This window comes from Lissotriton vulgaris, chromosome 7 (genome assembly GCF_964263255.1).
Source record: "Lissotriton vulgaris chromosome 7, aLisVul1.2, whole genome shotgun sequence".
Taxonomy (NCBI): Eukaryota; Metazoa; Chordata; class Amphibia; order Caudata; family Salamandridae; genus Lissotriton; species Lissotriton vulgaris.
In genome coordinates, this window is record NC_141695.1 from 1075825778 (window position 1) to 1075851459 (window position 25682).

The window sequence follows — 25682 nt, forward strand, 5'->3', positions numbered from 1 at the left end:
CTCGAAGGGGTGAAAAAACAACAAAGCGTCATTAACTTGGGAATCGTCTTTCAAAACCTGCGAAGTACTTGGGGGGAGCTGTTTCAGCCTGCGCTGCCACAGGGGGGTGGGGGGTGCATGCACTACCAACAACCTGCCAGGCCAGTGCCCAACACTTGCATCACCCTCTCTGCCTGCCATTATGCTCCATGCTTCCGAAAGATAAGAAAAAAACGTGCATTTAAGTTTCAAATGTCCGAACCTGCAGCAGTCACTTCCAAAGCCCATACATGCCGTTAACCCGATTCAAAGCCCCATTCTCCCGATTTATTTTTTTAAATCTCCCACTTTGCTCTTCTGAAATGTTGGCATGTATGGAAAGACGACATTTTAACAAAAGTGTTTCTTTCTTTTTTAATCCATTTCACACAGTGGACAAATGAAGGGGAGGAAAGAGAAGGTTAGAACTGCTTGCTGAAGTCAGTTTTCCTACAGCAAGCTTAAACGAGGGAGGACATGGTGCTCCACACAGTAGCGGCCCGTGGTGGGAGTGCTGCTGGGCGCCAACGTGGGGCAGGGGAGAAGCAAATGCGATGGAGCGCGCGCAACAACATTTGTTGTATTTATTTATATGTTTACTTACCTTGTAATCCATAGTTTACTACACCCACCCTGCCCCTCCACCCGCCTGTCAGCAGCCGGCAGCACTCCCACCACGGGCCGCTACTGGCTCCCAGGACCACTGACTCCCCTCACCCCTCTCTCGCACCCACTTCCGTCCTGAGCCTGAAGTTCAGACAAACTATGCCAAATAGAGACAACATTTCCAACAAAATGTTTCTTTCTTCTTTGAATCAATTCTACAGGGGAACAAATCAAGGGGAAGGTGAAAGCTGCTTGTTGAAGTCACGGTTTTCCTTCAGCAAGCTTGAACGAGGGAGAACATGGATATCCAAGGACCACCTCACCTCCCCCTTTCCACCTCCTACATCCCCTTTCACTCGATCTGGCAGGACAGAACGCAGTGACAAGCGCTGTGCGGACAGAACTGTTCCCTCGTCCGTCCCCCCCCCCCCCCCCCCACCCCCCCAGCTCTCCACCCACCTGCCAACAAGCATTTGCAATGCAATAAGTCTCGTATTTGCTAGTGTTTAAGCTATTGGTATTGTAAATGACAATGCCTCTTATTTATGTATCATATGAACACGTAAATAAAAGGCATTCTCATTTACAATGCCAAGAGCTCAAACTCTCTCAAATGCAAGACTTATTGCATTGCAAATGCTTGTTCTCGTTAACACCAAATTGCCTTTCTCTCCACCACCTCTCTAGTTTTATTTTTCACTGTTTTTAAACAATTCTCGAGCACCTCCTCTTTCACTGACCGGCTGTAGAAATGTAATTTATGTTTTGCTCCTGTTGAATTACAGCACGTCATGCATCACGAGTAAAATGTTTAAAGGGTCGTGTTTGATTGATGTTTCTTCCTATTTTGTGGAGTCCTCTCGGAGATTTTGCATTGTTTGGCTCTGCTGCAATGACAGCAGGCCTGTCCTGCTTACAGAGTGGTTCCATACAACACTCGTTTGGGGTTCTTTGCTTTGCCATACCAATGGGACTTGCTAAACAGTCATACCCAGAGCGCTCCTTGCGGCCTGGAAGAGAGTGATTTGAATGTGAGAATGGTAATTTTGCTGTTATAAAGAGCATCTAAGAAACCATAGGACAAAGCTCTGAGGACCCAAATATAATAGCCTAGTGAATCAAGTTTATCACAAGCTTGGTTCATTATTTTATTGCCCTTTTACAGAGTATCCAGTAGCGAACCCACCAGTAGTTTAAATTATGTCCTACAGGTTTATGTATTATTCTTTTTGACATTTTTCTTTATATTTAATCATATTTCCTTAGTTCGCATCTTATTTGTACATGCAGTGGTTTTTGGTCAGTGAAAAGTGAAGCTGCAACTTTTACATTTCCACAGTCATTTAACAGATACATGTACATTAGCATTTCAGTGTCTGTAGGATATTAGTGCACTTACGCGGCTACATGCATTAAAATAATACATAAAAACACCTTTGAGCATTACCACTTTAGTACAAGCATGTGTGCACAACATCTATTTACGTTTTATTGGGAATTCTTATTCCATTTATTCACTCCCAGTGCTGCCAATATGCATCGCTAGAGGCATGGACCTCATGAGTAACACCATGGAAACACTCAAAAAAGGATCTAAGTACTAAGGAGCAGATTTACAAGCCCCTTGCGCCACCAGTACGTCACTTTTTGTGACGTACTGGTGGCGCAGGGGGCTCCTCCATATTTAGGAAAAGCCACCCCGTGTGACATTTCCTCTCCTTGTAAATACGGCCCGTCACATGCAGCACTTTGCGTTTAAGGGCCATTCCACGCAACACCCATGAACAAGACACATCTCCAGATTTATGAGAAATCGTAAATCTGGTGATGCATCTGAATGCCACGCCACCCTAGAGGTGGCGTAGCGAGGCACAAAGGGGAGAAATGTTTTCATGTCTCCTTGTTTTTTCCTCTTTCAATGCATGCTGCATTCTACGGCACACATTGCAAGAGGAAAATACCTGTCGTGATTGTTTTTGTGCAGGAAGGTGCACAAAAACTATCTCCCCACGACACAGGCATTGTTGCACCATGGTGCAAGGTTGCCTGCGCCAGTGCCTGGCTGCAGTTTGTGCGCCAGTGCAGGGGAAACACAGAGATGCAACATATACTTGTAAATATGTCGCATCCCTGTGCTTCTGAAGTGCTGCAGCGTGGAACAGCCAAAGGGCTTGCAGAACCACACTGTGGCACTTCCTTGTAGATCTGCCCCTACATTTCCCCGTTTCAACACACAGACACGATAGCTATTTTGCTTTTTCTCTCTGTAAAGTTTGGTAAAAGTGGAAAACAAGAAGCCTTAGTTATACCTGGGGAGTGTTGAACACATAGGTTAGGATTGGACTCTGTTAAGCTAGGCAGTGTCCAACAAAGTATGAAGCAAAATGAGCCTTAACAATAAAGGAAGAGAATGGTTAAAAGCAGCATTAAACTGATATCAAGATCGTGTTCTAAGTGCATGTTGAACACGTGGTGAAAGAACTGCGAACGGCACCAAGTGAAAACACGTGAAAATATTAAACCGCGACCAGATATCACTTGATCGATATTATGCATGAATAACAATCAGTCCAATTCTTCATTTGAAGAATCATGACATATTACAAATCCGTATGTCTGCCGAAGTTTGTCGACGGCGTTTCGCCCTTCATCGGTTTACAGTCATCATCAGGAGAATATAAACCCAATGAATAGGATTGCTGCCTGAGGAGTTACTAGGAAACAGTTGGATGCAAGTAAAGGGATCAAAAATTCAGAATATTCAGCGTAGGGAAGGAACAGATGGCCAGAGCAGATATCAGACCACCTAAGGGAGTCAATAAGAGGGAAATGATCTCGAGTAGTTTGCCGGGCCGTTCATACACAGCGCCCCTGCATGTGAGGGGATTCACTCACTGCAGACCATGCGTCTGTGACGAGACGTGAGATCGTGAGCTGATTGATTCGCTCACCAATACCTCGTCTCCCATGATCATTGCAGGCATCCGACCATTTCCTGGAAACTCCTTTCTACCATATCGTCAAATATATGTTTGTATGTACTCCGTTGCCTTATTGTTCTTTGTTGCCATGCCAGAGACTGGCCTCCAATAGATGCACAAGTCCATTATTACTTACCTAGAAGCTGAATTCCTAAGACTCATCTAATATACCAGTATTATGTTGAAAATGTTCAATGAATTTTTAGGGGAGTCTAAACAAACAATAAATGCAGACTGACAATGTAATTGGGAGAAAAGGGAAAAAAGCTTAAAACATATAAAATCAAAATTCAATTTGAAATATTGACGTTCATTGCTTCAGCGCACTCCAGGGTTTCACAGCATCAGACTGCAGTGACATAATATATTGGTATGTAAGTTTTATTGAGTGTACTCAGATATAAATCTCTTGCACTGGGCCCCGCCCCCAATAGGTATTGTCCAAAAGCAAAGTTTTTGAATCTCTTTCTATTAGACTATAACCATCAATAGGTGTCCCTGTCGTTTCAAAACCATCTTCACGTGGCCTTCAGCCAGCATTGCCTGGCTCATGCAGAATACAGAACTAAGGACAGTTTCATATGAAAACGTATCATGGAATATTGAATGGAATTATAGCAACAGGAAGAGTCCCAGCAATCCTGAACTCCTCAAAGTAAGACTTCGTTAGCATGTGAATTTTTTGTTTATTGATTATACATTCTGACATATCTCACGCCTACCCAGATCCAGCCAGAAGAACAGCCAGAATACTTGTTGGGGACACACGATCACAGCTACATGTGAGATCGATGAAGAAATGCCATGAAACCAGAGACCAACACAATGTCATGTGCGTGGGATTTAATTCATTAAAATCTAGTCTCTTGTGGGCAGATTTTTAAATCAATTTGGGCTTAAGGACCCTTAATGGTAAATGTGGGTCTTATCATCTTGTTCACTATACATTTCATAGCTTTAAAGCTGATAGCATTATAGAGTATGGTCAAAGGTGATTAATCTTAGTGTTGAGCTTCTACATAAAATCAATTGCTACCGTTTTTTGATTAGATTGGTGGATTAGACAGATCTTTTACTTGCCACTTCCTTAATCCTAGGCCTGTCACTCAGGTTGCTCAGAATATTAATGGTACAGATCAGGTCTTCAAAACTCCTCTGATGTTAAATCACTTTATGGCACCACTAAATTAGTATCTGTCACAACAGTCTAATTCTCACACAATCAATGTACAATTTTATTTAGAAAAAGAAATTCACGCAAGTTACACTCAATGTAATGAATAGTGCCATGGAGGTTCTGATGAAGGCATATTTCTGTGAGCCCATTTGCTGCTAGATAAGGGCAGTGAAACAATATAAACTGTCCAACCAAGAGTGCTGCCCAGGCAAATCTTTATTTAGGCCGATGTGAAGGTGCTTGGTTAAGCACTCCTACATTTAAAAACCACAAGGATACTGGGACCATAATATATAAAACCCTTGGCAATCAAGAGAGGGTGAGTGATTACAAACATTTGGGAGGATCACTGCTGATAGAAGGTGCTCTTCTGCATCCTGTCGAGCAGTGGCCTATTCTGGAAGGGGCCTAATCCCAAGATTGATTACGTAGGTAGTGAATGGCAATGATTTGGTGATGCATTTTTCCAATGTGCAAAGGAGTTCTACTTCACATGATTTGGGTATAAACAAATTCAGGTAGACAGTCTTGATTCTGTTAATCATATCAAATATCCATATACAGAAAGGATGACTGTAGGCTGCCAGACAGCAATATGCCCATTTCCTCCATTTACTTGCTGCAAGCATCAAGATTTCCTAGAAGGTTATCCTCAGCAAAATAGGATGGCAATTTTGCCATCCCATAAAAGTTCCTGTGAAAAGATGAATCCATTTGAATCTGATATTAAGAAAAATGTAAACATCAGGAAAGGGGCCAGCAGATATAGTTGTAGATCTTAAATCTGCATTCCACTTCAATAGCAGGAGAATAATGTGTGAAACATATTGATGCTAGCAGTGGCTCTCTGGCTAGTGAGACTATACCCTGGAGGTCTTTGCCAGAGTCAGGAATGGTCTGAGAGATGGATCTACAATTAATCCCATCGTGGGGTGTGGTGGAGCAACTTTCAAGTTTTAAGTTTATTTATTTGCATAATTTGTTAAAACCATTGCGATACAACAATATTTAATTTAAAACCAATATATAGTATAAAACTCCATACTTCAAATACCTTGTGTTTAAAAACTGTACTACAATTATACCAGTTTACAAATACGGGGTCAATTTCTTACAATTTTACATATTCCTCAGTGGCATCTCAGAACATCTGGCCTGGCTAGTCACTGATGAAGCATGTTTCCAGTACTGTTTTCTGCATACGGTGCTACCACCTTGGCTCAAACCGAAATTCACTGCGGGCCATACATACCAATTTTAAGACATATTATGTAATAAAGCAGCTAATTATGAACATCAGAATTATTGAAATAATGATTGTATGTCCTGCATATGTTCCTAGGAAGAGGTTTAAGTTAGTGTTAATGGACAATGAAACAACCAAGTAGGCAACAATAGGTGTACATAAGCCCGAACCTTGTTACGGTTTTGCAGATGTAACTGTGTTCTGGTAGATATATACGACCAGGGGCCATCAAAGCTGAACTCACTAAATCTGAGGCTTAAACAGCTGTGGGACGTAGCACTTTTTGACCCTATGATGAAGTCAGAATTTTTTTCGCTCAGGAAGCATGTGCAGATTGGTCAGGTTACCCCTCTATTTCTTCTGAGAACTTATATGGGCGCTAGTCATGTTCATGTGACACCGCATGTGGTAGACATTAAAGAGGTCCATGAGGAACATTTCTATCTTCAATTCTCGGTTGCTCTTCCATTACTGTATATACAATACTCACAACGGTTACAGCAATTAGTGGGAGGGTGGTGGTGGTGGTATGTTTCCTGTTGATGAAGCCATGGGCATGATGCCTCCTTAGTTTCAAAGGATAACTTAATGATACTATATTATAATTGAATTGGGAGGCAGGCACCATTGATTGTCATAGTTAGAGAGCAGAGGGATGAAGGTAGCCTTTTTCTGCAGAATGTTTAATACTTTGTCATTGTTATGCAAAAATATTATTATAGGGCATGATATCCCAGCATGAGTCATTCAAGCAGAGCAACTGACAACACTTGGTCCCCTAGCAGCAAAAAGTAGTAAGATCTTTTGTAGGAGCAAGAGCCGGAATGTTTTGAGAGTTACTTGCATTCGCAGTCATTAGAATCGTTCAAACATAGGGCCTCATTAGGATGACGGGCGGACTTTGTCTGCCCGCCACCCTATCGGTATCCTGGACCGCCCGCCATAAGGGATGGGGTTCCGTTGGGGGAATTAGGATGTGCCCGCCACAGTGGCGGGCAAATCCTTCATTTTTAGCATTGTGGTGGGCGGTGCACTCTGCACCGCCCGCCACAATGCTAAAAATGCATTTATGGATTTGCATATACAAAGCGGCAGGCACTGCGCTGTGCCTGCCGCTTTGTACATGCAAATGAAGGGGGGGTACCATAGGTAACCCCCATATGCACCCCCACCTCGTCCTTCACCAGGGGGGCCCGAAGGGGCCCCCCAAAGCAAAGACCGCCTTCCTTTCCTTGGCGGCATCCCCGCCGCGGAAAGGCACCTATTTGCACGCATCATAATATGGCTGGCGGTGTCCATTGGACACCGCCACCATGTTATGCCCTTTCCGCTGTGGTCGCAAGGTGACCGGGGCGGAAAAGCAGCGGACGGTCTTTCCGTCCGCCGCGGTCCCCCCGCCATACTTATATGGCGGGGGAAATTTGGGAAACAGTGTTGAGCGGATTGCCTCCGCCAGCCTGGCGGTGGCTACCGCCAGCCTGGCGGAGGTACTCCGCCCGACATCGTAATGACCCCCATAGTATCTGTTGTAAACTAGCAGTTTTAAAACATTAATAGGAAGAATATAGAAATCAGAATACATGAAAATAAGTTGTAATGGAGTAATTTGCAGTCATAATATTGTATAACCCATTATATAGTGAAATCCTATTGAGGAGTTAGTTGCTGAACTCAGCCTGCAGTTGAAGAGTTGCAGGACTCTGTGCACCTTTTAGAAATAAAAATATCGTAGTGGCAAATTTTAGTGGGAACAACATGATTACAATAGCGAAGAAGCGTAAAGCTCACTCATATGAGATCAAGACATCCGGGTTTAAGAACAGGAGGTGAAATTTCACTGTGAACAGGCATGGGGAATAAATGTAGAGGTAGAATTTAGGATTCAGAGTGGGAATATTTATGGGAAACGTAATTTGGAATGTCTCCATCTGTCAGCAGAGTGCAAACTCGTTTTCTAATTGAATGTAAATGTAAATCCGTATTTGTAAAGCGCAGACTACTCACCCTAACGCGTCTCAAGACGAATGCAGCAATGTCGACATTTATTAAGTTGTACAGATGTCTTACTTCCGTGCAAGTGTGTTGGTGCTCTGTCAGAAACACATGTGCGGAGTAAAAATCCCTGTAACAGACATTCATGGACCATTTATATGTCTGATCATCATCATCGGCAGGACACCCCTCACATGGAAATATTTAAATCATGAGACATTGGGATCAGTCATGGGCCTTCAAATCCAAATAAAGGCTAGTACAATGATCAGCACAAACGCCACGCATTTTATGACCCAATATAAATGCGTGAAGCGGGGGTCTATGTTGAAGTTTATGTTTGATCAATGCACTTCTTTTCCAGCTTTGTATAGCTGTAATAGTCATCGCTGAGTATCAGTTCATGTTCGATGAAGTATGATGGCCATTAAAGAGTTTTCTAAATAGAACACACATCATAAATGGGTCAGGCTGTGGGACCGAAGTACGCAAACTACCATGATAAAGTTGTCACGTAATATAATAAAAGAACTTATTGTAAACAAATAAGAAGACAATGTGAGTGTGTCATAATTGAAATGTGTTGGGTTGGTTTGGTCATGTGTTCTCTGCGACTAAGCACCTATTTCTTTTTTTCTGTCTCTTGTTTACCCTCTCCTTGTGTTTTGTATTTCTTCTATATCCCTCAAATACTAATAGCCAACACCGTTGTTAAATGGTACATTAATATACTAATTAGAAGTATTTACATGTCATGTACTGCGTAAACATGTGATACTGGATAGCAATGTTAAAGATCTAGGAGTTCTGAGTATCAGGTTAAAACAGCGACGGCTCGTGGAGGGAGTTACGGTGGGGCAGGAGGGTGGGGAGGGGGAGGGGCAGGGTGGAGGTTGCTAAAAACCGGCATATGGATAAAATTTGTGTAACAATATATGTACTGCGATGTATTATTTGTTACTTAACCGTCAATAAAACTCCTAAAGTAAAGTAAACTCAAAACAACTCAGACATAAAAGAGAAAGAGCTTACTTTTGGATGAAGTTTTGGAAATAACTGGGTTTGCATGAACTTTGTGTTGTTTCTTTGACAGGATTTGATACAAGTATTTTACCCATCTGCAAGGATTCCTTGGGCTGGATGTTCAACAAACTGGACATGAATTATGATCTGTTACTGGACCACACGGAGATCAATGCTATCTACCTTGACAAATATGAGCCGTGCATCAGGCCTCTCTTCAACTCCTGTGACTCCTTCAAGGACGGGAAGCTGTCCAACAACGAGTGGTGTTACTGCTTCCAAAAGCCAGAAGGTACCGTAGACTCCAATGTTGAATATTTAAAGAAATAGTCTTAACGTGAAGGCAAGTTACCAAAGCTATGTACCAAACACACTGCATGAGATCAATAGACATAAAAGACGGGGAGCAGCAGCTGAGTGTGCACGGGCCCTGCTGCTAAACTGCTTGGTTTTGTTTCGAAAAGCCAAACACGGTGCTTGGCATTCACTTTAAGTGTGGTGAGAACCGCTGTACAAAGACAGAGACATTCTTCATTCACGTTTCGATATTTATCCATCTGAGAGTTTGGATGGGCTGGATATCCTCATGTGTGTCTCAAGGGTTACCCTTGTTGGTTTGTGCTCGAGTCCTCCAGCCATTGCAATGCCCCCTTCTGCATACACCTCTGACCATTATGGTTTGCAAAAGAAAAGCTTTAGTGTGTGCACATTGTAAAGGGCTGTGGTGGGCCCTAGGCCCTCATGCTGCAAGCACACAAACACTGACGCAGGACACACTGGAGGTCTGGTGCAACTGGCCCAGAGCACGTGGGCTCGGCCTCTTTTATTAGTACTGTGTCACATGACCAGTGACATCAGTGCTGGGTGGGTGTTCAGTGTAGTGACAGGCTCAGCACTAGAATGCTGACTTATGCTGGTCATTATATCCCTTCCCAAATTGGTTAAAAATTAAACCAAACGTGAAAAGTCCGAAAACCAGTGGGGGAAAGAAAACACAGAAAATAACATTGGACTTGCGCTTTCAAAACGAGTCTCTTTGGCTGCTTGCAAGCCGCAGGCAGTATAGTTCTTGCGTTTTGGATTAACAGTTCATGGTGGCACGGTTCACAGTTGTTCGGCGGGTTCATTCTTTGTCTGTGCTGTCTGTCCGCTGTTCTCGGCCCTGCATTTTGCTTTGCTCTCTTGGTGACGAATAGTTAAAGAGAGATGGATGACATGGTTGTTGTCTGTCTTCCGGCTTCTTTTCTCCATGCTGGTTGCGTGATGTTTCCGGGCAGTCTTCAGTGTGTTTCTTGGCAGGTGAAGAGAGTAGGTGCGAACATCCCTCTCACTAGGATGCCCCTCTCGCCGGTTTTCTTCTGCCACAAGATGTCCGGGAGGACCTCTTTGCCAGGTTTCCACTGGACTGGTGTTTTTGGTCGCGTTGCTCTACCATAGCCTTCGGGCCGTGAGCAGGGCGCTCCACGAGCCTCAACGTCGTGTCCTAGCTCCACCTGAAGGTTGAGTTGTCGACTCTTCATTGCTCGCGAGGCTTTCATTCCTTTGGGTCCTCCAGACGTGCTTCTGTAGATCTTTCTCCCGTGCGGAACTTGCTGCCACCAGAGTCCCTTGAGGCCTCTGATCCTGGTTTGCCATGGGCTGGTGCGAGGTAGGTCAGGTCCTCAACTTCCGGAGGCCTGAGTAGTCTCGCCATCCAATCTTCAGCTCAAACTCCAGAGGTAGATGTCGCCAACAGTCTATCTTGCTCTCTTCTGCGATCACCATGTGGATGGATGGCTCGTAGGTGGTTGTCTCTATTCTGTGCTGCCGGTGCTCTTGCCAGGTTTGTCTTCCATTGCACTCAGGTGTTCCAGTGCCTGTTACTTGCCTACTTTGCGCAGGGGTGGCTTCTTCTTTTCTTTTCTTAGTGGCGGCGGCCACTCTGTTCTTTCTTCCTTCTTCTTAACCTGACAGTCGTGCCACTCTGATTACTTCTTCCTTCTTAGTGGCGGTGGCCACTCTGTTCTTTCTCCTTTCTTCTTTTCTTCCTTTCTTCGGTGGCGGCATGCCACTCCGATCTTTCTTCTTCTCTTCTCCTCTTCTCGCAACGTACCCTGGTCCCCTTTTCTTCATCTTCTCTGGCCAGGTTTCCCCATGCAGCGCGCGCACTCTGCACGTGTCTTCCTGGTCTTGTCCTAGTCCTAGGACACTGTCTTCTTGTCACTCTCTTCCAGGGTTAGCGTCACGACCTTCACATTTTCTTCCTATCGCTTTCGTTAATTGGTGTGGTTAAAGTTCGTGGGTCCAGGTCCTTGGACCGCGCCTTGTCCGAACTTCTTGGACCTCGTGCTGGTCCCTTCTGCCCAGGTCTGACAGGTAAGCTTCGTGGTGCTGAGCTTCTTGGTGCTTGGTGACCATGCTGAGTGGTCATGTTGCTGTTGTGCGGATTCTTCAATCCTGCGGGTTGACTGCGCAACCATTTTCTTTTCATCTCTGTTTGATTGCTTTGGTGCGCAACTGGGTGCACTCTTCATGTCTTCTTTGTGACTTGCTGCTTTGGGCTAGTGCTGTCCGCACTGCTGCGCATTTGCGTCATGCGCTTTCGCACTTCCTGGTGCTGGGTTCTAGAACCATCGTTGGTTCCTGTGGGGTGTTCTTACTTTCGCCATTCTGCTGCAGCGATAGCCTGTGGCCACTAGGCATCGCTGTCTTCTCTTCTGGCGTAGATGCTTCTTGGGTGTTTGCTTCTGGAGGGTTGCGTCACCACTCCATGGATCTTCTCCTGGTAGTGCTTCTTCTGTTTGGTGCTAGTTGCGATGCTTGTGATCTTCTTTTTGTGGGCGCACTTGTCGCGCGTGTTCTCTTGAATATCTTGTGAGGAGTCGCTGCACTCCTAGCGCCTTCCTGGGGTTGTGTTTGCGCTCCTTTGGGCTTCTTGCGCGCTGCTGCGCATTTACCTTTCTCTTCCTTGGCGGTGTGATGGCTTGTGGACTTCTTTGGACCTGACGGCGGGTAGGTTGCTGTCCTTCGTAATGTTTTACTGCAGACCTTCCTCGTGCTTTGTGGCGCGTTCCTCTCTTCTTGTGAGTAACCACCTGCCAGCAGGTGGTCCTCTATCAGTCTCTGTGCGTCACTTGTGGCATCAGGGTGTTCCTGCGCTATGGTCAGTCACTGTGTGGCAGCTGGTACTTCCTTGGCATGTCGCAGGCTTGTTGTCCTTTGAAAACTTTTCCTTGGCTTGTGTAAACTCTTGGAGTCTTTCCCTGTGTTAGTCTAATGCTTGTTTTACCTTGTGGCATTGAAGTCCGCTACCAGTGTCTTCTGTTGTGCGAGCGCAATATTGTACTTTGGCCACTAGATGGCGGGGGATCTCGTGGGCAGGCACCAGCAGTCTTTCCCTATGTTGTGTGTCTTATGTCCAGTTCAGGGTTTCATGCTGCGTGGGGGCAAGTGTTGGTGCAGTCACTCTGGCTCTGCTGGTGTGCTGGGGGCAGCAGACACGTGTGGGAGGTGCTGCCTCCTATTGCAGGCTTGTTGATGTCGGGTAAGTTCCCTCTTCATTTCTTTAATGTTGGGGCTTTGGTGAGGTGGGGGGGGTGTTTGTCAGTGCCTCTCCACCCGTGGTTCTTTCCTCGCTATTCTTGCCTGCAGCAGCTTCTCACTCTAAGCGCTGCGGGGGCAGAGAAGGGCTGGCGCTGGGAACAGTCTGCCTCAGATGGTCATATTAAGGATTCTGCCATTGTTCCTTAGAAGGATTCTGCCATTGTTCCTTAGTGCCCCGCCGCTGCAGCGTCATTTGTCACACGCTGTGCGGCGGGGGATGGGTGTCAGTCGGTGTCCGGGCCGCGAGGGGCAGCCGCTTCCTTTCCTTCACTGTGCCGGGGCTGCGTTGGTCAGTCTACACAGGGGGGGCTTGGTGCTTTGTTTACCGGCTGTGAGCCGGGCGCTTGGATTTCTCGCTACTTCAACCCCCCGCCGCCTTCACAGCACACGCGGCGCTGGGAGAAGTTAGCCCTTGACGGGTGTCTCCGTTTGACTTCAGTTGATTGCGGGTGAGCTCCGCTTAAACTATTTGGCGCCTGGCAGCTCCCCTCAGGCTGCAGGCGCTCTACGCTGAGGTTTTTCACCCCGCCGCCGCACTTCCACACGCGGCGGGGGACTCTGCAAGCAGGCCGCGGGTGGGCTCCGCGAGCCTTGCTTTATTATCGGGGCATTAGCGGCCGATGCCGCGTCACTGCAGGCAGGCCGCGGGTGGGCTCCGCGAGCCTTGTCTTAATTAACGGAGGCATTTGCGGCTGACGCCGCGTCGCAACAGGCAGGCCGCGGGTGGGCTCCGCGAGCCTTGCTTGGTGAAAACGATGACTGGCGCCGCTCTCATTTCAGGGGGCATAGTCTGTGTTCGTGGCTCATAGCGGGTGGGCTCCGCTTTTAGTGCTTCACAGTCTGGGGCTCACCTTCGGCCGACGGGCCTGTTCTTACGCGGGTGGGCACCGCGATGGTGTCTTCGTCGTCTTAGGGCATCGCCACGGCAGGGCGGGTCACGGCAGGCTGGAGAGGTGCGGGTGGGCTCCGGTCACCTCCTCCTTCTTCTCCAGGCCCAGGGCTCGACACATGCCCCACGGGCCTCTCGGCAGCCGGATCTGTTCGTCGCAGGGGGTGCTCTCAGGCGAGCAGCATTCTCTTCCCCTTTTTCTTCTTGATGATTTTCAGAGCTGTGGCACGCATGGACACAGCTACCTTCGTCGCCATTGTAAAGGGCTGTGGTGGGCCCTAGGCCCTCATGCTGCAAGCACACAAACACTGACGCAGGACACACTGGAGGTCTGGTGCAACTGGCCCAGAGCACGTGGGCTCGGCCTCTTTTATTAGTACTGTGTCACAGGACCAGTGACATCAGTGGTGGGTGGGTGTTCAGTGTAGTTACAGGCTCAGCACTAGAATGCTGACTTATGCTGGTCATTACACACATCTTTGCACTCGAGTAGATTCCCGGGATTTGCCAAGGGCCGAATATTATTATGCTGGTGTGACGATGCGTTTGTTTGTACCTGAAGGGGCATCCACAGTTTAGTTTTGTTTAAAATATTCGTTTGTATCTAAATGTATCTGTGCTGCAGTTAATGGTACTCCATTGCAGATGTGCTGTCAGTAATTTGTGTGTACATCACGCAGCCACATTGCAAACCGATATCAGCATATTGTTTCTGGTTCCATCTATTGGAACAAAAAAACATTCTTCAGTAAACAAGCATGTACCAGGGCTTAGTTTGAGGCGGTGGGGCCAACCAGTACTCATTTTTGGGGACCAGCACTTATTGTTCCTCATCAGACATTGACCAAGAGCAAGAGATACAAAAAAATAAACACAGGGAAAAGAAGGATTAAGAGAAAGGTGCAAAAACCATTACAAAGAGAGAAAATATAAGCCTGCAACAGAAATAAACAGCATGGTGTGTCTGGTCGCGGGTTAACAAGCCATCAAGTGGATTCAGGATTACACATTTGGCATGTGACGTTTAATAGCGTCAGCCATGGGCTTCTGAGGTGAGTTTCAGGCACATGCACTCATTATTTTCCAAATAAAGCACTGGCATGTGCACATTTGTTCTGAGGGTTTAGAGTTCCCAGGACAGATCACAAAACATTTTTGACTGGTGCTATTAAGCTAGTGCTTGCTCTAAAAACCCTTTACCATCTTATTTTGAAATTAGGATTCTGGAGGTCGAAATGGTGACAAGAATGCGCATATTGTCCATGTGTCATTTTGTTGTGCTGCTGATGTGTTCTGTTGTATCTTTTGTGCTGCTGAGTATTTGTGCTATGTTATTGAAATGGGAATTTGTTTTGTTGCATTTGTTTTATTGTGTTGCATTTTGTTTTGCCTGATATATTGTATTGTGCTATCTTAAGTTTTAATTGTGGTGTTATGTTATTTTGAGTATGTTATTGTCAGAGCCTCTGGAATTAGGTGGCAGGGTTTTGTAAATTATGTAGCAAGAAAAGGCAAATTGTGCAGCATAAGGCAGCATCTTGTGATAATATTACCTCATTGTGTTTTAATTTTTACACACTAACACTATCTGGACAAAGGCTTATTCCCATTACTACCAAGTCAAGTCAAGTCAAACCAGTCAGATGCCCGAATACAGAATTAAGCAACAAAAAGATGACCAGTTACCCTTAGCAAGATGCCTTCTACTGTGCAGCAACATGTGTTGCCGCATCTTTACTCACTGCTGATCCTTTTAACCTAGAGACATTTTGGGGGGTTAAAATCTGCAGGTTATGCAGCAGATGATGGATTATATGAGAAATAGGGCAAATCCATAAATATGAGAAAAATTACGCAGACACAAAATTGCATAATTCTATTGCGTGGTGTTTAATTCTTTACTTTAAATATCATTAAAAAAAACTCTTCTATATTTTCACCCAAAAGCAGGACATGCCTTGAAAGCTCCGGTGACAATCAAGAACTTTTCACTTTCTAAGGTGGTAAAAAACCACTGCTCCAGCTCTTAAGATACCAGTCGGCCCAAATCTGTCTGCCGTCAGCGCTCACTTCATGCGAAACGAGCCATGTATGTCAATATGCATCTTTGCATTAGGCTAAATAAAAGCTTCACTTATAGGGAGGCATAAATATCTTATCCTAAATGCACACACTGCACTAAACATTTCATTCAGTAAAGTAAAAAGTCCAGAACTCATTGGTCAATAGCCTTCATTAGAAACTCATTGGTAAAACAGTCTCAATGCATTAGATGAGCTTCCACAAACACACAATCCACCTGAATGGATGTGGGCCTACATATTTATTGTTCATGGACATATTACTGGTGTATTGTGTTCATTCCTGTGGAACACATTTCACGCTGCATTTTTCAACTATCTCGCAAGTTCAAGGAAGACTGCTCTTCAGTTAAGTAAGAAAGATTAATGCGTTCTTTAAAGTAATTTTTAATGCTAGTCTGATATTGCCACACGGTTTGCCCTTGCTTTTACATCAGTTTCAGCAACAGCTGGGTAAATAAATAATTTTGCTTACATCCTCGCTGCGCCTTGACATAGTTGACTGAAAAAGTCAATTGAAGAAAAGTGCAGACAGGGAGTTTTTAGACCGAGTCCCTCAAGCAGAGATACCCACAATGGTTTTTTTGTTGCTCGCTGTGAATATATGAGCATGCACCCTGCTCCTATTACCTCCTCTACCGAAACAATTGTAAATATACCGACCGGCGCTGGACGTGGTGCACTTCCTATAGTCAGACCCAAATCATGGTCACTTTGTCCATGTTTATGTCGGTTTCAGGCCTATCTGTTCCACAATCTGTTTCCTAATTTATCAGGCTAAAATAAAGATGAACCTGCATATCTCTGCATGCCTGTCCTTTACGGATTAAGGGGTGGGGGGTTGGTAGGTAAAACTATGTGGGACACAAACCTGCTCCACTGTTGAATAAAAGAAGACAATAATTTCCCAGTGCTATCTGCAAACCACACACCCTTCATCAAACGCAAAAAAATTTCTTTCAAAACAAATTTCCCTCTCTAGGTTGAAAATCCTTGCTAATGGACTGCAGGAGGGCTTTGTGTTCTGTATATAATCAATGAGCAGTGCTTATTGGCTACTTAACAAATGACAGATCTAGTATCAAAGCAGATAGGCACCTATACACTTCAACGTTCCACCTTTGTTCCATATGCCTACCATTGAAGATAATGAAGCAAAGCCACTGGCACGTCACAAAACAGAGTTTCTAAACAGTACCACCAAGTGATAATAACCAGAGCAAAATGTGATCCTAGACATGCATGGTTTAGTCAAATGGTGCCCTAGATTGGCTCTTGTCCAGCACTTTGTGATAAATGGCTCAGTGCTCTGTGTGCAGACCAGGTTCTCTGGTTAGCTATCACTTAGGCTAGCGCATCAGTATGTCTCTCATGACCCTGTATAACCGAGAACTAGGCAATGCCACACACATTTGTTTTGGAAGTGCCCACTGGAAATGTAGTCTAAATAACTGAATGCAAGATGTGTAAAGCATCTCTGTGTTGAAGCAGTCCAGTCAGCTTGTTTTATGATGAGCCGATGATTGCCATGAATCTTCCATGTCCTAGTTAAGCTCTGCCTATGGAAGGATAATAAGTAATTTATTTTGTGTCCAACTGGATTGGCACTTACATACCTCACAGGGGAGAATGGCACCCTGGACTTGGAGCAGCATCTAGAGTTTCTCAGAGTGTACAATCCAGTGAACAATACACTCTCCTATATCACCCTACCATATGAGTTTGGGTAAAGGGAGTATTGGATATCCCAGTAACTGTTCATGCTCCTCTTTAGATTTTTTTCAGCAGCATTTGACGTTATACCACTGCTGTAGCCTTGGACTGACTAAACAAGCCCAAGACCCCTCAGTAACAGAGCCACATGTACAAAGCATTTTCTCGGTTGGAAATAGACAATTGGGCCGTTTCTGATGGCAAAAATGTTTTTACGGATGGACAAAACACAATTTGCGAATCAGTAACATGTTACTGAATCACAATTTGTGTTTGAGATTTGCTATTTGGAAGGGTCGTGTTTCCGGTATCCCTTAGAAATACTGATTCTGAATGGGATGTATGAGTTTTGCGAACGGATTCTGGTTGCAAAACGTTCCTATTTTACCATCTCCATGAAGCAGGTGGTAACCTAATAGTGCATAGGAAGGGATTCTCCTTTGTGAATGGTCCCTCTGCCTAGTCCTTCAAGTAAAATGGGCTGTATTAAAAAAAAACAGATCGCTTCATTTAAAAGCAATCACAGACATGGTGGTCCCACTGACCACAACAGGCCACCATCCCTGTGATGGCTGTGATTCCTAATGGGTCGCAATTTGTGACCTAGCTCTTTAATATGCATGAGGTAGGTCTATTTGCAAACCTCTAAGAATAGCTAATGGAACTCAAAAGAGTGTCATACATTAGGAATACTGGTTTCCTAATTGTGATTTGGAGAGCATTGCAATTAGTAAATGGATATTACTAATGTTAGTAGACTTGGCCCAAAGTACCTTAGTGTTGATTTTGTACCCAAAGACAAAATGTGGAGAACATGTTGTTAAAGTGCATAACACATGTTAAATTCACTACAATGCAGACTCGAGAATATTATACCAAAAACGATCTACCTATGTCCTAGAAAGATATTCATGAATCCAGGTGAGATTACGCCTGGCACCCATGAAACTTTACTTGATAGGAACACCCTGTGTTGGTTGTCATGAATTTTTAAACCGAAAACTTCTAGATGAACAGTTCTCCCCAAAATGCCTTGATTCAACAGAACATCATGGTCTGATAGCCTGTTCACATTAGTCAGTCGGTTTGCACACCAGCTGGTTTATCACCTGGTTTATATGATTGCTGTGGCGTTCCTGGGCCCATGATTTTTCTCCTACCTTATATTTTGCATCACTCTCTTGGTCCTCCGATGGACCTTGTGTTGTGGAGAGAGGGGTCAGATAAAAAGGGTCCCAACAGTCATCCAATGAAGACCAGGAATTGGATAACTGGACTACAATCTAGAAATTAAACTCATGTAAATTTTTCTCAAAACAATGCTGGAAAGGTAAAAAGGTAACAGATTTTAATGGCAAGCCCAAATCTCTTGAAGAAACGTAGGCGAGCCAAAATCATACACACCAAGAGCTCAGTTAAAGCATATAGAATATTTGCATTAGTATTTGATGCGCCAAGATCTCTCTAATGTGATTCCTCCTGATCACTGATAAACCCAAATTAAGAATGCACATTCACTTGAATATAAATAATCATGATAGCTGAGCCGATATGGACATTTTAGTATAGTTTATCAAAGTTTAAGAAAAGACATGTGCATCAGATTATAAGAAGATTCGGTCAAATTCTAATAAATTACCAAAGTTCAGGAGTTCAGGAAGGGACATGAAGTATGCCAGTTCAAGCAGTTTCGCAAGAAAGAAGACACCACTAGGTGCATATGGTGTATGTGTCAGATCAAAAAGTTAACCAGGTGAGTCCGTATTGGGCAAATCAAGATTGGCAAGAAAGTTTTGCAAAGTCTCTGCTACAGGATTTGCTGCGTCAGTAGAGCTTTAAAAGTAAAGAAATAGCCAGTTGCCCATTTATCACCATCAGCATGCCCTGACAGTTCAATCAGGCAATATTGTGTTCTTAAAGTTCCTGGGGTCTGGACTTACCTCATCTAGTCAGACCACTCAATTAATTGGTCAATTTGTATACAATGAGTGTTAAGCTATATAAAGAAGACACAAAATGTAGAGAAATAGGTTGGAAAATTATGCAGTCCTTAAGCAATCCAATATGTGAAACATCAGAACAAAGCCCCTTTAGCAATAGCATATAAGCGAGTTCAAGAGGAAAGTTTCCCAATCAGCTGTTCAGGACTGTAACAAAAATGTAGGAGGGTGTCTTGTACAGTACATGAGAACTCAGTAAAGAAAACACTCTTTTACGTTATTGGTCATATTGAGAAATTCTCTCATGAGCAGTAGATTCACAAAGCCAAGAGACTTAACGTGTACAGTTAGGCCCACATTAATTTGAGTTAACATCACTTAAAATATATATGATTATTAGACATACATTCATAGAGAATATAACAATGTCTTGATTCTAGTATAACTCTGATGCACTTAAAATCACTTAGTATAGTGACAAATAATGTGTTAGCATGATACACTACTACTTTTTGAATGTGCTAATGTGTAAATATGTTTCAAACCATTAATTTAGAAATTTGTTTTAGGCGTTTAACATTAGTACATGTGTGAAATGGTAAACAGTCATAATATTGAGTTTTTTTTCCGACTTGCACTAATATTGAGTGCAAAATATTGGGATACAAAAATATTGACTGTAAGAATATCGAGCCTAAGTTAAGTAATATAGTTTTTAACAATATCAAAATCATTAAAAAATATATTGAAGAAATTAATATCGTTTGAAAAAATATTGTTACAAATATAGGTTTTTTGTTAGTGTTATGTATTTTAGTATGTATTTTAAATGTATGTGTTCTATTTTTGTGTCAAAGTATTGCATTTGTTTTTTAACGTATGTGTTACATTTTTAGAAGTTATTCATTTTATTTCATTTTATTTTGCGTTTAGTTCAATAACGGGTTGTGGGTTGATAGGGGAATAGGGTGGGAAGTAATTTAATTATAATTAATTAATTATTTTTTTAATTAAATAATATTTATGTATTTATTATTTTGTATTGTTAATTGTGCTGATTATTTTATTACTAATTATTTATGAATTGGTTGTTAAAGCTTATGAATTATTTGGTAATTATGTTAATTGTATAATTTTTTTAGCAGTGGGCTGTGCGTTGATAGGGGAGTAAGGTGGGAAGTAATTTAATTTTAATACATTTTAAAATATTTTTAATATAACATTTATTTAATGTTTTTTATAGTGTTAATTGTGTGAATTAATTTATTATTAATTGTTTTTATTTTGATTGTTAATTGTTATCAATTTATTAATTAATTGTTTGTTGCTTCAAAAGTAAAGAACTATTTGGTGGTGTCATTTATAGGGAATATGGTGGGAGGTAAATGATTTATAATGAATTAATTATTTGTTAATTAATGCTAATTAATTGATTAAATATGCTAATTGTGGAATAATTTTGATGTCTGCGTTTTGGGGTTTATAGTTGTAAATGTTCAGAAGACATTTCTTTACATTTAATTTCTGATTTGTTGTTAATTGCTATTAATTTAATAATGTAAAATTAGTTATGGAAATTTGAGTGAATATTTTTACGTGTGTGTTTTGGTGTTTATTGGGGTATAGGGTGGAAAGTAATTTAGTTTAAATAAATTAATCATTAGTTGATTATTAATATTAATTTATTAATTGATAAATATTTTTGGAAATAGTTTTGTTTTATTTTGTTTGGGGATTGAGGTTCAATAGCTGCAATCTTTGGTTTTATCCCCTCTGCTATCCATCACTTTCCCTACTGTTGCACTCATTGGAGTGGGAATAGTAATTTATTCCCCTCCGCTATCCAACACTTTCACTACTGTTGCACTTGCTAGAGTGGGAACAGTAATTTTTATCCCTCTGCTATCCAACATTTTCTCTACTGTTGCACTTCCTGGGGTGGGAATAGTAATTTTATCCCCTCCGCTATCCAACACTTTCCCTACTGTTGCACGTGCTGGAGTGGGAATAGTAAATTATTTCCCTTTGCTATCCAACACTTTCCCTACTATTGCTTTGGCTGGAGTGGGAATAGTAATTTTTACCCCTATGCTATTTAACATTTTCTCTTCCGTTGCATTTTTTGGAGTGGGCATAGTCATTTTTACCCCTACACTATCCAACACTTTCCCTACTGTTGCACTTGTTGAAGTGGGAATAGTAATGTTTTCCCCTTCACTATCCAACACTTTCCCTACTGTTGCATTCATTGGAGTGGGAATAGTAAATTATTCCCCTCCGCTATGCAACACTTTGCCTACTATTGCATTCATCGGATTGGGAATACTAAATGATTCCCCTCCGCTATCCAACACTTTCCCTACTGTTGCACTCCCTAGAGTGGGATAGTAATTGTTACCCCACCGTTACCCAACACTTTCCCTACTGTTGCGCTCGCTGGAGTGGGAATAGTAAATTATTCCCTTCCGCTATCCAACACTTTCCCTGCTGCTGCACTTGCTGGAGTGGGAATAGTAATTTATTCACCTCCGCTATTCAACATTTTCCCTACTGTTGCACTTAATGTAGTATAAAATGTAGTTTTAAAAACTAATAAATATTTTATTAATTTAATATATAATATATATATATATTTTTAAATGTTACCGGTGTATGTATATGTTTTATAAAAATAATTATATTTCTAACATTTTAAAATTCATTAAATTAATTATGTATTATATTATTATTAAGTAAATATATATTTTACATTTTATATATGTATGTTTAATTTATTTTAACATTCCATTTATTATTTATAATTGTTAACGTTTTCTAATAATTCTCCATATTTTATTGTTATATGTATTATTTAATTTATTTAACATTATTTGTTATACATTTAAAAAAAACGATATTTTTAACTACAATATTTTTAACAAAAATACATTTTTTCCGATATTTTTGTACTTACCATTTTGAAGATAAGATGTCGATATTTTTTTACATCGATATTTATGTCCCGACATTTTGGGAGCACAATATTTTGTCAGTCAATATTTTGTCAGTGATTCGTGTGAAATACAATCTCTGAAAGTTTCACGGATGCGTCATTAAGGGCCCGATTCCGATCTGGGTTGTAAAGCTCTCTGACCAAGCTGGATTTGGTGTGTTTTCCGAGCGAGCTGGACTCCAGCAGTCCGACCAAGCGAGTACGATGCAGCCGCATGCTGCCGGACTCGGTTCGGTCGGACTCCGATTGAAGTCAATGGGAGCCAGTCGTAAGACGCTTACATGGGCTCCCATTGACTGAATGGGTACGTCTCACACAAAGGTGCCCCCTACAGTGGGCACGCGTTGGTGTCATCCGCACCGTATATGCCTGTGTTGGGGAGACCCTTGTGTCTCCTCTTGTCCGAGTCGTAAGGCTGCGGGTGACAGGGGGTCCGACACTAACCCCCAAAGGACACTTCCCGGATGTTTTGCAAGCCAGAAACTTCAGCTTGCACCGGCTGTCTGACGCGTGCATCGTACTGGCCCGGTCGTACATCGAATCCATTGCACGGCAAGGTTTGCTTACGGACGAGACTTACGGAGCAGTTCAGACCCAGAAGCAATTCAGTGGGTGGATTTCGCGTTGCTCGCATCATACTCGCTCGCTCGTACAGGTGTATGAGTCGGCGGGGAGGGAACACGAGTACAGCTTGTACTTTTTCCGGCCGAATCACAGTCAGTGCCCTTCCGAGCGAGATCGGAATCGGACCCTAATTAGTAATATGTAACACCTATTTTCTTTTGTCATTTCGCTGCACACATCTACACACAGAAATATATATTTTAATAAAATTCACCATTATAACCAGGTTAAATATTAATATTTGAATAATCATCATTAGTTATAAACACATATAAATGATTTTAGAAAAGATTCAAGGTAAATTCCATAACAAGAGTGTTAGACCTGGCATCATTGGCGTGGGTTTCCCCTGTATTTTTCCTTTGCCTCTTGGTATTTTGCTGTGTGTTGGACTTCGTTTTGGCTGGTCTAGATGCTTTGGGCACTTTGCCACTGCTGCTCAGTGCCAAAGTGCAAGTCCTCCCTGTAAACTGTTGTTATGGATTAGTGATTTCATGATTAGCATAGTTGATTTACTAGTCAGTCCCTAGTACAGTGCACTGTGTGTGCCCAGGGCAGGTAAATCAAATGCTGCTAGTGGGCCTGCAGCACTGATTGTGCCACCCACATAAGCAGCCTGTAAATGTAACACAGACCTGCCACTGCAGCAGTGTCTGTGTGCAGCTTGGTACAGCCATACTGATTTGTCAAGTGCACCCACTTGCCAGGCCCCAACCTTCCCTTTTCTTACATGTTAGGCACACCTAAGGTAGGCCCAGGAGCCCCTGTGTCCAGGGTGCAGTGCATGTGAAAGGTAGGGCATGCCCTGATGTATGTGGCATGTCCTTATAGTGGAATACAGCCAATTTTGTTTTTCACTATTGAAAGGCTATCTGGCCCATAGGACGGAATGGGAGTTTATTTATAACTCCTTATAAATATAACTTACCAATTGGGACAAGATGGGCAAGTAAAGTTTAGTATGCCTGAACTCAGAATATAAAGATGCATCTTTTAGTGAGGATGATTTTTACATTCTGTGTTTAAATATACCACTTTTAGGAAGTAGGTATTTTCGTGCTTAGCCACCCAGTGTTCCTTTGCTAGATTGTGTATTGACTGTCTGGTTCTGGAGTGACAGGGGCTGGGGATGTTCAGACTGCTACTTGGGGGGGTTAAGTGTGTCCTACCTTTCCAGGATGGGTCGGGCTTGGCTGAATAGACCTTGGCAGCATTTAGCATAGGGGGAGGAGATTTCCTTTCACCTGAATGGGCCTGGTCAGCCTTACAGAATTCTGTCTCCACCTTCTGCCAGGAAGCTGCACCAGAGAGGACAGAACTGGTTTTGACTGAGCGATGCCCTTGTGTTATTGGTTTGCAACAGTAGGCTGCAATCCAGGCAACAGGTGATCAGTCTGGATCACATTGGATTTACTGGGTAAGCCCATGTGCTGTTGGTAACCAAGAGCTTCAGAGTCTTCCTACAGGGTCTGACTCATGATGTGCCGTAGAAAGGGCATTTGGGGAAAGACAAGACATTTGAAAGGCTTGCCACCCACTTTTACTGGCCTCAAATGTATGAGAACTCCGAGAGCCATTGTCGGTCTTGCCAGACTTGCAAGGTAAGTGATAAGAGTGGGAGGAAGTGTAAGGCTTCTCTCCAACCTTTTTCTGTAGTCAGCACCCCCTTTGAGAGGGTGGGTATTGACATTGTGGGGCCTCTGCATCCCAAGACAGCCATTGGCAACAGGTTCATCCTGGTCTTGGTGGACCATGCCACCCGGTACCCGGAAGCCATCCCTCTCCGGACTGTGACGGCCCGTGGTATGTTGTGCATTGATGGAGATTTTCTCCCATGTGGGGTTCCACCGAAAGGTGTTTTCTGACCGGGGTACCAACTTCATATCCAAGTATATGAAGTCCCTGTGGCAGGTGTATGGTGTTACCTACAAGTTCACAATTCCGTATCACCCCCAAGGCAATGGGCTGGTTGAGAGATTCAACCGGACCCTGAAGGGCATGATTATGGATCTTGGTGAACACAAGAGCCGTAAGTGGGACATCTTCTTGCCATGCTTGATGTTTGTTTACAGGGAGGTAACGCAGAAGTCCTTAGGGTTTGTTCTGTTTGAACTCCTGTATGGGCAGCTTGTTAGATGACCTCTGAGTCTCGTCAAAGAAGGCTGGGAGTAAACTCCCAGTAAACCTCCCCAAGATGAATATAGCTACATGCAAACCTTCAGCAACCAGACTAAGAGCTTAAGGCAACTCACTCAGGTGATTCTGGTAGCCAGCCAGGAAGAGATGAAATTGTAGTATGATCAGAATGCCACTCTGTTCGAGTTTCAGCCTGGTCAGAAGGTGTGGGTCATGGCCCTAGTGGAGCCTTGTGCGCTCCAAGATAAATGGACTGGGCCATTTGAGGTGGTGGAGAGAAAGAGTAGAGTCACCTGTCTGTGGACTTGCAGTATCCAAGGAACAGTTTTGCGGGTTCTACATGTGAACCGTCTTAAGTCCCACTTGGAGATCTCCAAAGTGGGCATGCTCCTGGCGACAGATGCTGGAATGGAGGAGGAGATTGATCCTCTTCCTGACCTCCTGTCTGCTAAGTAACATGATGGGTCAGTGGAAGGTGAAACACTCTCCCTCGCCCTGACTCCTGAACAGCAGAGTGACTGCCGCCAACTGTTGGGACAGTTTGCTGCTCTGTTCTCCCTGCCCCCTGGTCTCACTCAGTGGTGTGTCCATTATGTGGAGTCTCCGGCCAGTCCTCCTGCGAAGCACGAGATTTACATAGTGACTGACAGGGTCAAGGCTTGCATCAAGGAGGAGGTCTCAA

General features: G+C 43.3%; 1 protein-coding gene across 1 annotated transcript in view; it reads left to right on the plus strand.

Annotated features, from left to right (window-relative positions):
* The window catches only part of SPOCK1 (SPARC (osteonectin), cwcv and kazal like domains proteoglycan 1), a 2113319-nt gene that overhangs the window by 1993236 nt on the left and 94401 nt on the right, over positions 1 to 25682 (plus strand). Inside the window, exon 8 of the mRNA XM_086931522.1 lies at positions 9114 to 9335. Coding sequence (XP_086787648.1) covers positions 9114 to 9335 — 222 coding nt within the window. The remainder of the gene's footprint in view (positions 1 to 9113; positions 9336 to 25682) is intronic.